The 12,754-nt window shown below is 47.4% G+C and overlaps 3 protein-coding genes across 3 annotated transcripts; 2 read left to right on the top strand and 1 right to left on the bottom strand.

Annotated features, from left to right (window-relative positions):
* Nucleotides 1–494: 494 nt before the first annotated feature.
* On the bottom strand, nucleotides 495–1,284 carry B0J16DRAFT_324876 (ribosomal protein L23/L15e core domain-containing protein; the record flags this gene model as incomplete). The annotated part of the gene is made up of 3 exons (XM_046125852.1): nucleotides 495–574; nucleotides 633–880; nucleotides 1,202–1,284. The coding sequence occupies 3 exons, from the start codon at nucleotides 1,282–1,284 to the stop codon at nucleotides 495–497; spliced, it is 411 nt and encodes a 136-aa protein (XP_045977717.1).
* A 332-nt stretch (nucleotides 1,285–1,616) lies between these two features.
* B0J16DRAFT_189409 (putative methyltransferase-domain-containing protein) lies at nucleotides 1,617–2,873 on the top strand. Its single transcript, XM_046122770.1, has 2 exons — nucleotides 1,617–2,009; nucleotides 2,073–2,873. The coding sequence occupies exons 1-2, from the start codon at nucleotides 1,770–1,772 to the stop codon at nucleotides 2,862–2,864; spliced, it is 1,032 nt and encodes a 343-aa protein (XP_045977716.1). The 5' UTR covers nucleotides 1,617–1,769; the 3' UTR covers nucleotides 2,865–2,873.
* Nucleotides 2,874–7,471: 4,598 nt separating this feature from the next.
* B0J16DRAFT_389258 (uncharacterized protein) lies at nucleotides 7,472–7,951 on the top strand (the record flags this gene model as incomplete). Its single annotated transcript, XM_046131805.1, has 1 exon — nucleotides 7,472–7,951. One exon carries the CDS (start codon nucleotides 7,472–7,474, stop codon nucleotides 7,949–7,951), a length of 480 nt encoding a protein of 159 aa, XP_045977715.1.
* Between the last annotated feature and the right edge of the window lie 4,803 nt (nucleotides 7,952–12,754).

Raw genomic sequence — 12,754 nt, 5'->3', positions numbered from 1 at the left:
GAGATGGAGATGGAGATGCATTGGTGGAGTCTGGAGTTTTGTGAGAGTTTTATCTTGATACCCCCTGATTGCTGCTGGGCGGCATCTCAATTGATTAGAAGTATTCTTTCCCCCTTATCGTGTATACCCTCAAACTGTGAAAAGTCATGAGTCATGCATTATCATCACAGAAAAAAACGTATAGATCAGAACCGCGTGAAAACCAGAGACGTTGCTATTTTTGTTTTTGGTCCGAAACCCGAAAAACACCATTGATTTCATGCTAGTGTATTGAGGAAGGAAGGTGAAAGCGTAGCCTTCAATCCTCCTCGTCGAGTCCAGATAGCCCCCGCGTCCGCCAGCAAGTCCCTGTACCCTATGCCGATGCCGACGCCGACGAGGATGGACCGTAAATGGACGCACCCGCATGACCACCGAATGCACGCAGCCACAGACATAGCCGCAGCTGCTCCCCAACCAGCCCGAGGATATACACAAGCCAAAGCCATCTTCGTTTATTTGTCCTTCTTCGCCTTGGCACCCTTGACCTTCGCCGTACCGCGGAGGGTCTTTTGTCGGTTCTTGCGCTGCTTGCCTATTGTCGAGTGTCAGCCAGACTAAACCTTGTAGATATTCATCACGAATGTACGCACGCTGCTGTCGGGAAGCACGCTCGGCCTTGGTGGCGAGGCCAACGCGCACCAATCGGTACTGAGGCTCGAACTTCTTCATGGCCTCGGGGGAGTCATAGACGAGAGCGAAGCCGGTGGTCTTGCCACCACCGAACTGGGTTCGGAGACCGAAGACGGAGATCTGGTCCTTCTGGGCCTTGTAGAGAGAACCGAGCTTCTCACGGAGCTCCTCCTTGGAGATGTTGGCACGGTTGGGGTGGAGGATGTCACTGTAAAAACGCATCGCCGGTCAGCCCATCAGTTCCCAAGCAAAAAAATGACAGCAATATGCCCGTAGTAATCGCTTCCCATCACGGCCACTCATCGATGCTTTTCTTTTCTTTGCCCGCATGTCCCATTTTGCTGAACGGTGTTTCTTCGACATTCAAATCGTGCGTAGCGTATAATCGTTTTGCAGAACAGCGTTGGGAGAGTTCGAGCGGGAGAGACGGATCAAAAGAATATCAAAGCATCGACGACATGGGCGATGAAAGAGACAAACCAACGGGATAATTGCCATCAAATATCAATTTCACAGGGTTGTCACTCACACGACCATCTGCTTACGGCCCAGCAGAGGGTTGCGGATGAACTTGCGAGTTCGGAGGGTGACGGGGGAGTCGTTGTCCGCCATTTTTGCCGATTGTCGTGATGGTCTCTGGGTGTGTTGACGGTGGAGAGACTAGGCGTTGGGTGAGATCGTTTCGTTGATGAAGTTGTCACACTGGGAAGGGTCGAAAATTCCGCTTTGTCGCTTAATTTGGTCCAACCCTAACTGTGCGCGAAGTGGCCCCGTTTCTAAGGCCGCAAGAACGCACAGGGTTTTTCCGTAAAAAATCACGTGTAGGTCATCGAGCGGGGAATCTTCGGATGATAGATCTGGGAATAAGTCGGATATACAGTGACACTCAAGTTGGACATTCTTCCAAGTCTGCCAAGTTTAAACTCCAGTCTTTGGTGGAGATACTCCTCAGACCACTGTTATGTGCCCAATGGTGCTGTTGCTTGCTTGCGATGGCTCCAGATGGTCCGATCACAACTACTACGTAGCAGCTTATTCGAAATCTTCGAGAAAAAGAGATATTTATATGAACTGTTCCCTTCGCCAAGATCTGCAATATGTCGTCAAATGCACAACAACAAGTTGACCGGTTCTGTCATCAGTACTTACAACTACAACCCGATTTAGACTATCCGGAGCCTGCGCTCTTGAAGACTTCTCAAGTTCAAGATGAGTTTTATGTGAGATTATTCGCAGATGGTGCTGTTCGATATGGTCCCCCTCCACGTTTCCAGCTTCGAGTGCTCAAAGAGCTCATGGCACGAATTGAAGCCAGCATTGATGACTGGGAGGAGTATGTAAGTCATGCCCCTCATTTGACTTTATGTCAACATATCATGATGTTTACTGACATTGCCAAGGGAGTATCTGACGACTTGATGTGCGCTCTTTCTATGTTTCTGGCAAACCCATTGCCTTCAGAAGCAACATCTGCTCAACAAAAGTCCTACGTTACTTACCATCTCTCTGAACTTTGTGACGACGATTCCCCTGACCCAAAGGGTTGGGAGCCTCGTATCACCCTCCTTGAGAACCACTCTCTCATCTCAGGCTCAGGGACAACTGGTCTGCGCACCTGGGAAGCTGCCCTCCATCTTGGATCGTATCTCTGCCAGAACAGGCACATTGTCAGAGGCAAACGAGTCCTGGAGCTAGGAGCCGGTACAGGATATCTTTCCATTGTATGCGCAAACTATCTCGCTTCCCAGCATGTCATTTCATCAGATGGGTCCGACGATGTGATCAACAACCTACCCGATAACCTTTTCCTCAATGACCTTCAAGATTCCACTCAGGTAACGCCGATGGACGTCAAATGGGGCCACGCCCTTATGGGCACCGAAGAAGAGAAATGGAATGGTGGACGTCCTATTGATGTCGTCCTTGGCGCCGATATTACCTACGACAAGAGCGTGATAGCAGCTCTGATTGGAACTCTGATCGAAGTATTCGACCTTCATCCACACGTGGAGGTCTTCATCTCGGCGACCCAGCGCAACGAAAAGACCTTTCAGGCATTTCTCGACCAATGCCAAGCCAACGGTCTCGCCGTAGGGGTTTTGGAGTTTCCAATTCCCAAGAGACAAGACCAACAGGGACCATTCTACAATGACAATGTCGCTATCCACATTTGCAAAGTCTCCAAAGCCTAACCAGACTCCTGGACCACCTAACGAGGCGCCATACTACTTTCATACCAGTGTTGAGCGGAATATAGGGTCATGGTGGAAGTTGGTTCAAGGGATAACTCCTCTACATTCCAGGTGACAAAGTTGGGCGTTGACCGGCTAGGAGAAACCCCCATCAATGTCGCACCATCAATCATCGGCATGATGAAGCATCGGGAGATCCGAAAGAAAGCGTAAGAAGACTCTTGGCCTGATCATTGTTCAGCAGAAACAATACATCACGGAAACCGGGACGCTGGTTATGAATCGTCATGCCACTGAACTGATAATCAGCCCAGGGTATGCGGCTATGGCCCCGCACTTTGTGGCTGTTGGTTAGTTGGGTTCGAGTTCTTAGAGGTTGATTGACGTATCAGAGTCTGTAGCACTCGGATGCAACGGACAGGCAATTGCGCGGTCACGATGTCACTTAAGGTCTTAAGCATGTTTTCGGTGCGAGTCACGCCACTCAGCTATCAATCGGAATCATACCCAGACTCTTCCTCTTGCATAAGCGCATCGTTCGGTGATCTGATGCTTGCATTGCAGTATCATGAACTTCTTCAAGGAACCTAATCAAGCCAATTGCATCGCATGGATACCCGGCAACTTCTGACATCAACATGTCAGGGACAAGAAACACCACAATCGAAACTAAACTTCCAAGGGACCTTCCAGGCTCAGGGAGGCAATAGAGACGACGACAGTCGCTCAGCCTCCAAAGACCCCTGGAGGCAATTGGGTTTGCGTTGCGGGGAAGAGCGAAGGGGTGGTTGGCTGGAAGAGGCACGATCTAGAAGTTGACAAGCTGACGATCTGGGCTTATGATTGGCCTCTTCCCCGCTTGATGGCAAACAGGTGCTTATTACCATTGCTGGGCGTCGTCCCTTGTGTTGGTCATATGAGGGTGTGGCTAGTTGTCGAATTCATCCAGCCAAGAACGTGGCACCCTTGGGACGGGCAGGCAAAGAGAGCCACAGGGTCAGTGGCCGCTCTGGATGATGATATCTACGTTTCGGCAACGATTTGGTAGTGTGGGCTGGAATGCGCGCTCAGGAACAGCGCTATTCAGAATGCCGATAGTTGAATTGTCGCGCCGTCTTCATCTCTGGCCTCAATAGCGGGGAGTAGTGTTGTAGGACTGTGTCAATTTTGAGGTTCTGATCAAATGAATTGAATGAGAGAAGCTTTACACTGTGCTCTCTTCAAACCGTTGAACGTCTGTTGGAGCTTTTGTTGCGAGAGGTTGGTTTGATCATGATGATGATGACGATGGAGAAGATGAGCTGTCTTGCAAAAACCAGTCTGACACGCAGCCTCTCCAAAATCAAGAATACGACCTCGATGAGCGAAACTCTCTACGTGGCGCAGTAACACAAATCCGAATAGAAGCTTTGAAACAGCGTCACTTGACCCCTCTGAAAGCAAAGAACCTTTGCTGAGTAGCGTTCAGTGACATGCTATTCCGATTACCCTAGACAAATGTTGTGATTTGCCGAAACATACCAAGAACGAATGGGAGAAAAGGATTTCTTCGACAACGTTTATGCAAGGAAGATCAGATCAGACATACTTCCGCGGGGAGCTTCTTGTCTTGTTTCCGGCTCTACGTAAGTGCATGAGGATCAACAGCACCAAGCCACGCCAGCATTGAAGATCAGAGAAAGCTTAAACTGGGAGCTTCAATTAGAAACAGGCCTCCAAGACCTTTTGCTATCGGTTGTATTGACGATCGTGATGATTCATTTGATAGAAAAACTCCATTGTTTATTATTATGTTGCTTGAATGAGGTGATATGAAACGTCATGTCGTCTTTTCCCACCAACTGTGTGGGCATCGGCTATGCAAGCAAGTCGATCACGACGAGAAAGTAAAGGGAAACGCCCCTGAAAATCAACTGATACATAAAATATCCCTGTGTTTGATGAATACAGATGAAGATGAAAATGAAGGTATAATATTTCACAGCAATTGTGTGCTTTTTCATCTCATCTTAAACATTCCCTTGCTTGCTTTATTTCGGGAAGAAAAACAGGGATTTGTCCTCAATTTACTGTTCATTCCGGGGCCAACACCTCGAATTGTTATCGTGAGATAAAATTTAACCAGGGTGTGCAAAATAAAGTCCACTACTTTTCCAAGGACGGGGAATTGTATTACGCGTGTACATTGTTACAGCTTCCCTATTCCTTTCTCCGAAGCTATCAATTATCAAAAGGACCTGCAGACAATCAATCAGTAGCTATCACTATCACTCCACAAACATGTCCGTTATCAACTCCCGTCTGTAGCCGTAGCTGTATCTGGAAGAGTACGAGCTTTTGCAACAGAACAAGGAGGGGTTGCAGCCCGGTAACCAGACCAGAAGCTTGGAGCAGTTGCATTTATCGATTGCCCTATTTACTCAGGTTAGGTTCTTATCACCCCAGCTCAGCGGCACAGTGCAGACCCTGTACCAATTCGATATCTCTTGTGCGGATGGCATAATCACAATCGTGACCCTCACTCACTTTTGGAGCTACTGCAACGTTCTTTTTTCTTTAACTTATCAGGCAATTCTTGTTTTCACCGGCTGCAGATATATCCTGCACGTGGGGTCAGGCGGTGACCCCAGAGCCAAGCTCTTATTTTTGCAGTTCGAGGGGAAGACGCACAGAGATGGAGATGGGACCTGGGGGTGAGAAAGTAGTTAGAGCAATGCCAATAACTGATACTCAACACCAATCGCCACAGCACGGGTGCCCATTTACAACCGCCGACGCCACGACTAGAACACTTTTGGTGGCTGTAAGCAGTAGATAAACAACTTTCGGGTGATGCCCTCTATTTGGAGACAACTACACCGCCAAGAACCAATATTTGTGAAAACAAGCGAATGAACTGTATCGTGTATGCTTCAAGATACCTCTCACTTCTGTTACCCTCGCTCAACCTCCGTACTGCTAGACCGGGCTCAGCCGGGGAAGCATCGTGAAAGCCGGGTTTCGAACGTCTCCATCAATCCACTTTGACTACGTGCGCTATCAAGGAAGCTTGCAAGGGCCCTTTGCTGGTTGAATCGAACCCGAATCGGGGGTTGAGAGATATAAAATTTTCATATTTTGTCTCGAGATATGTCTTGAGATTTGGAACATGGGTTACACATCGGTTAGATGCTACTCGTCGAATCCGGAGTGAATGTGAATGTCTCGATATCAGAGACCAGAAAACGAGCCACACAACGTTATCAATTGTAGAAGTTGCCGGACGACAACTCAGCAAAGTAACCCAACCCAGTTGAACCCGGTGAGAATTGATCGAATGGAATTGTGATAGAAGTGCACTACACTGTGTTGATGGATGGCACCAAGAACCAAGTCTAAAAAAAGGGCTGCGCTATTCACATTCACACCCACCATCGCATCCCATCCCGTCACATCGCCCGTAGGATCCACCATCAAAGCTTGTGCCCAGGCTCTGGCTCAGGCTCAGGACAGGCTTCAGGCCTACTGGTGTCCCAATAGAAGGGGCCGTACAGTGGACTGTGGCCCCCCTCCCGGTGGCTTTGAGCTAACTTAACCTCTCCAAACAAGGCACAAGAACTGGAACTTGACTGTCAAGAGTACAGAATAATTACATCAGATAAACATAACACAGTTACATACTACAGTAGATGAGGAGAACAAACAGTAAGAACTAAACTAAACTTACTGCATACAAGCAAGGGCTTTAAAAATATACAGGGGTGTCAAGTTTAGGGCAGGGGGGAAACTAGAAGAGGGGAGGGAACTGAAGGCAGAGCTTGTACCGGTGTACATCCAGACATGGCTGTTCCTGGCGCTGACTCGCTGCTTGAGGCTGGTAACTTCTCCTTCATTTCCCGCGTACACTGTACATTCTTCTTGTCCCAATCTTGTTCTTAAATTCAGTCCAATCTATTTTGCTGACCCCTCCCGTACACTAACCTAACCAAGTCCATTCTTTTCTGGGAGTGTGAATGGATCCATATCTTTATTAATGAAGCACCCTGCCTTGTTCCCCATCTACCCATTCAATGCCCCCCGTAGCATCATCATACTATTTCTTATCGTGAAGCACTTTCTTATAACTATACCACGCACCCCCGTCGACATTTCTTGATCCTATCCTTCCCCATATCTATATCCTTCATCACTTGAGACTATCTCGTCTTACATACTATCATATCTATCCATCTCTTACCAATTCGTGCTGCATCGTGGACCTTGCAGTTACCTATACCACCCACACGTCTCCAATACCAGCTCAAGATTGGTCCTTGAGCAACCACGACGTATCATCCGACGATCGACATACAGTACCTACATCTCACATATAGTCACTGCATTTCGATACACAAGAAGGAGTCACAAGAACTTTTTTTCTTTCATAAACCGGAATACCCGAACTTTGACTGCTCGCGACAGCATTGTAAATCGCGAACTCCTACCTCCCTTCGACCCTTTCTATCAACAACAGAATCGCTTCGATGGTCTCGTCATTAGACGCCAGACCCCATTTCTTCTCCGGGCACAACCGATCAACATCAACAAGTTCTCTATCTACACCAGCTTCATATTCCGCAACAACAAAGATGGCTGCGCAACCATATACCATGGCTCTCCAGAAGTACATGCTTCTAACAGAGCAACACCAAGAACTCTGCGATCGCCTCGACCAGATCCGTCCCGAGTTTAGCACTCGCTCTCAATTCTCCTCACCATCCACCTCACCAACGCGATCCTCATCATCATCATCGCTCTCACTGCCGTCCTCGCCGAAACGGCACTCCCGAAGTGGCCGTCACCACTCGCGCTCCCACGCCCGCTGCAGCGGCTGGGAGAACCACAATGAACTCACCACGATTCCCGACGAGGAGACCATCTACGAGATTTCTGCTGAAGAGCAGCGCCTTTCCGAAGTCAACGAGAGCATCAAGCGCACCCTCACTGAGCTTCTCAACTGCGGCAGCGTGCGCGCCGACCGGGCTTTCAGAACATGGGTACAGACAAGACTCATGGAGACTGAGAAGGAGCTTCGCAGCGGCCGAAGGCGCAGAAGCTCAGGCGACTAATTGCAACGCGTGTATAACATCATCCTTACGGATACACACGCCAATATGCAAGTCGTCGTGTTAAAGGATTGATGGCTGTTTAGTGGTGGCAAAGCATGCGCCTCCACAAACACACAAACAAAATTTGGCATTCATTAATTCTAATTATTCGGGTTTATTGCTTTGCTGGCATTGGCGAAGGCGTTATGGAAATTGATCCGAGCTCGGGAAGAGTAAAAAAGAGAAGCTCGTGTTCACAATATTTGGCAAAACATGGCTCAGGTCAGGAACATTGTTTGGAAAAGCGAAACTGGCAATCATTGGGGGTTCATTTGTTTTATTTCTTCTTCTCCTTCACCCATACCCAACTTACATACTTCATTTCTTGTCTATTGTTCATGGTGTTGAAAGCATCATATCTGCATATCACGGTGTCATCCCGTGGCTTTATTTGTTACATACCAACCCTTTCATTTTTACAATTCTTGGAGAGCCACGCTGGAATACGAGGCCACAATAAACGCCACAAGTTTATTTATTCTTATCTTTCATGAAGATCTCCCGAGAAGAGGAGCCTCAGTAGTTAGCGACAGCGTCAAATTAGCTTGAACGTCAATGCATATACATGCAATTTCGCAACCATAAAACATGTCTCTTCATTTTCAATCCCTGTGTACTCTGTAACGTGAATGCATTGATCACCTGGGGTAACCTCACAACCTCCAAGAATGTACTGTAGACTCCAAATATGCAAAACATGAACTTAGCATTAATTACCCCGAACCCTTTTGTCTCTATCCTCCAATATCAATGTCGGCCGGCCCCGCTCGTAAGAAAGAGGAGACAACACGCGTCTTTTACCCACTATAATCTTTGGGTTGCGATCGTCTTTGCCCCCCCTGCTGCATCAGAAGCCCGTTGGGGGAAATGAAGATCATCTCTTGCACACTCGCTAACCCAGTGGAGAGCCAAGGTCATTAAGCGCCCGGGCGCTTGCACACACACACACAAACCGTTTGGCTTGATAGCGCTAAGAAAAAAAAAATGTCTCTGATATGAACTACCACTGCGATTTGGCTGTATCGATCACGATCGGGGAGTTTGTTTGTCTGCGACTCGCCACCACCACACAACTTCACCGCCGCAACGGTCCAGGCTTATCGATCGACAGGATTTGCAGACCGAGAAAAGGTGAACTACAATAGGTCAACAGCGTTTTCGGTGAAGTTGAGCCTGCCGCATGCTAGAGTGCAGTAGCCGTGGTGTTTGTTGGGGGTATTGTAGCATTAACCGTCAGGGACAGTGACGTTAAAGGACAAGCAGGTTTTCCGATCTTCATCAGCACGGGCTTCTGAGAGGCGATTTGGTATAGTGGGTTATGATGCTGTAGGGTGAGTATGGTGGTTTGTGTAGTAATGCGTTACATCACTGGCGATAGAGTCTCTTTGAGCTTTGACTTTTGGTTGGGACGAAGCTCCAGCTGGATAGTCATTGATGCATTGTGAAGCTGTAAAAGTTTCCGTTGGAGCATCATTACTGTTGACTGACATCCTCTTGACGAACTGCCAAGTTCGACGCTAGCAGAACACTTGCCCTTAAGCTTATTGAAGAAAATAAGCTATTCAGTCTATTAGAGTCACAAGGTGCTTCTGTGTCATGGTGTAGTAGGTATGCTATCATCAACAGCCAACCCTTTTGTCAACTCAACCATAGAAATGAAATAACTATGCTATTCCCAAAAGCAAGTTCCTGATACATCCTCCGGGAAGTCTACCCTAGCGCTCCCGCTCAAGTTTTCTCCTACGTCGCAACCCGAGACGTCACTAACACCAGCACGCGACCAGAAAACCGCTGTGATGGGAATGACTTTCCAAAACGCTGTTGTCGATCCGGCGAACGGAAGACGCTCCGAAACGACCACTTATCTCTAAGCCAAGAAGGGCATCGGCGATTTCTTCAACATGATGTTGTCCCCAACTATCAAACCCCAGATTCTAATATGACGTAACGGAGATAAAACACTTCAGGCAACTATGTCCATCGAGATCCACGCCGTTGGGAATGATGTTGACAGCTTCCAGGATTATTCTTCCAGAAGAGTCGAACTCCCAATTAGATCAGTCCGTGTGCCTGATAAAGAATAATCCTTGCTGGTCATGCGTCTTGGTGTTGATGCTCCCGGACATTTTGCTCCTCGTCGATCATCAAGGTACCACGATACTGTAACATAGAATCATGTTTCTGTCAGAAAAGAAAAAAACTTTTTTTCTTCTTTAAAACAGAGGATTAAGGGTCCTGTGAAATGAACGTCATATAAGCGGTCCGGTGCATTCTGACGTTTTTACTACGGAGAATTGTACTTTAACTGCGGGTCGAGTCTGACGTTGATTGAGTCAAACAAGGATTTGAAGATGGAGGGTTGGTCCACTGGATTCACGGGAAGAGGTGTACTTGGTTGAGGCTCTGGGATGCTCTCACACTGTATTATCTACAGGGTGAACCAGGTTCACACAGCATACTGGTATTGTTCTTCCAGATTTACACCATCCACTTGCGCATAGTGTCTCGAGAGTAGAAGCTCAAAATACAAGCTATAGTCTACCGAGTCGTTTCGGTCTATAGCGACCCTTAATTGATGGCATCGAACAGACAGCCAATTAGCTTCTGCTCCATGGTTTGTCATGGCCGACTGCCCAAGATATCCATCACATCCCATATAACAGGCATCAGCTGAGGCACTATCCAGAGCTTCTCTTGCCGCTCGAAATCTTTTATCCACTATAGTCAGTATCCATTCTTTCAGTCTTTTACTACCTGATGTTATTCGACAGCATCGGCTATCTGTTAGTGGGCCGAAGATTCATGTAGTGGCTGTTCTAGATGTCAGGCGAAGTCCAACCCTATTATTGTTTTGTAGGCTATTCGATCACTCTTGCTGTGGACATCAACGTCTTTCTTTATGCCTCCATTACGTCCTGTGGTAAAGCGCAAGATGTCAAGAATCTGATTCGACAAGAGATGCTGTCCTCCATAAGAACGAGTGCCGCTCGAGTTGGTTTCTCTGGCGCACCTTGCGTGTGACTGATGTTCACGCTTGATTGTAGTACGTACGGTTCAGTCATAAGAGGAGGTACTTCCATCCACACATATCTCGGCTGTAACTGGATGTATCTATGCTGCTTTGAGCGTGTAACACAGCCACCGGTCGAGAATTCGTCAAAATTTCGCACATGTCTCCTTTAGATATGCACTCCCAAATACAACCGATTCAATGGAATTCAGAATGCATTGGTTTCCATGACTTTAGACAGCGAATCCTGTAATTAAACATTCATTCCGAGCCAGGGCGCAAAGAAAGGACATGACCACTGAGCCATCTGGGAAAGAACGAGACCAAGTACCTCAAAGTACACGGTACCTCCACGACACGGCAAAGTTGATCGCTTCCACGAAGCACCATACAATAATTGCAATAGAGTATTCAAATAAAAAGATATAAGAATCAGCAAAAAATGAGGCCGAAGCCCCCGACCACCGCCAACTCGCCAACTCCGCTGTCATGGTCGTCCCTCAGATACGGTCCTCCCTACGAACCTAGCGTTTTTAGCACCAAGCGGGCATTGAAGCCCCTAAGACGTCGCTACGGAATATGGCTCATCATCGGGTATGCTGAAAGTTGTCCGTTATTTCTCTTTTATACCTGGTCTGTTCTGGTACCCTGTGGAAGGAAAGGAAGGTGAGGAAAGCGTCGTGGTGATGGTGATGCCTTCCCTTTATATCGAACTGACAGCCCCACCTGATCGCCCGAAATGGCAGTGGGTACACACCTTAGCCGTCCGTAGTGTGGAGGTGGGGCGCTACCTCACTTACATCCATGGATGCCTTTGTAGTCCTCATTCAAGGTTTAAGGATAGAAGAAAGGTAATATTTCAAGAAGACAAATTTCATGAGAAATGTGTTCAAATAAGCATTGCCCAAAGTCTACTCATATTGTGACTCACCTGATCAACAAGCTTTGGAAGAGTTTGGAGCGGGCCAAACTCTCACTGCACCGCATATAAATTACAAGTCCGAGTCCAACTCAGCAGAAAAATCTTTCTCTTCATCAAATGCGGTTCCTGCCCGAACCTGTTGTCGCTACGGATACAGTATGGCTCATTATATTGAGGAACGGGGGATCAGAACGGTGATGATGAACTAGTCCTCCAGTACCTGGAACATAAGAGTTGAGTCGTCTCTTGTGGGAGGACTAGACATACTGAGTTCTTCAAATAAGCCATCGGCTTCTCTGTTCAAGGTGATTGAAAACAAAAAACTGCGATTTGAAGCTGACGCGAAATCGGGTCAGCGATCTCTTTTGCTTCATTTTTTTATACTGGTTCTCGTGTTATTTGCACTTGTCGCGTTCCTAGGTCGTAGATGTAAGTCCCCGCTAGTAATTGAGGCTCTGGTGATTGATCGCCCTGTGAAAAGCGCACAGTGGAGATTTGACGGAAGGGGAGTAGATAGGTTGAAATCAATATATTTGAAGACACCGGTCGCTAGAGAATGTTTCAGGTTGAGTTGTAGTTCGTTGCCGAAGCTCTTAAAATGCAAGAGTCGGCAATGGAGAAAGATGGGTGGCTTCCGTGTTGTACCATATCTAGCGTGTGCGGGAAACATGGCAAACTGATCATTGACATGAGAGAAATTCTTTAAGTACCCGGAACTTGCGGTATTCAGTCAATTCTATCAATCAAGCAAGACTTACCACTGGATTGCGGATGACAAGATCTTGATCGTGAGCCTGCACTGATGTCTTGATGGTCTGGGTCGATTGAAGCC

This window comes from Fusarium flagelliforme (genome assembly GCF_020744385.1).
Source record: "Fusarium flagelliforme strain FIESC 12 MPI-CAGE-AA-0113 chromosome Unknown B0J16scaffold_8, whole genome shotgun sequence".
Taxonomy (NCBI): Eukaryota; Fungi; Ascomycota; class Sordariomycetes; order Hypocreales; family Nectriaceae; genus Fusarium; species Fusarium flagelliforme.
Note: the sequence above shows the minus strand (reverse complement) of the source record. Positions and strands in the feature narration are given on the sequence as shown.

Coding starts and splice junctions, on each gene's coding strand:
- B0J16DRAFT_189409 (XM_046122770.1), top strand. CDS start 1,770: ATGTCGTCAAATGCACAACAACAAGTTGACCGGTTCTGTCATCAGTAC. Junction 2,010..2,072: donor TTGATGACTGGGAGGAGTAT/GTAAGTCATGCC, acceptor GACATTGCCAAG/GGAGTATCTGACGACTTGAT.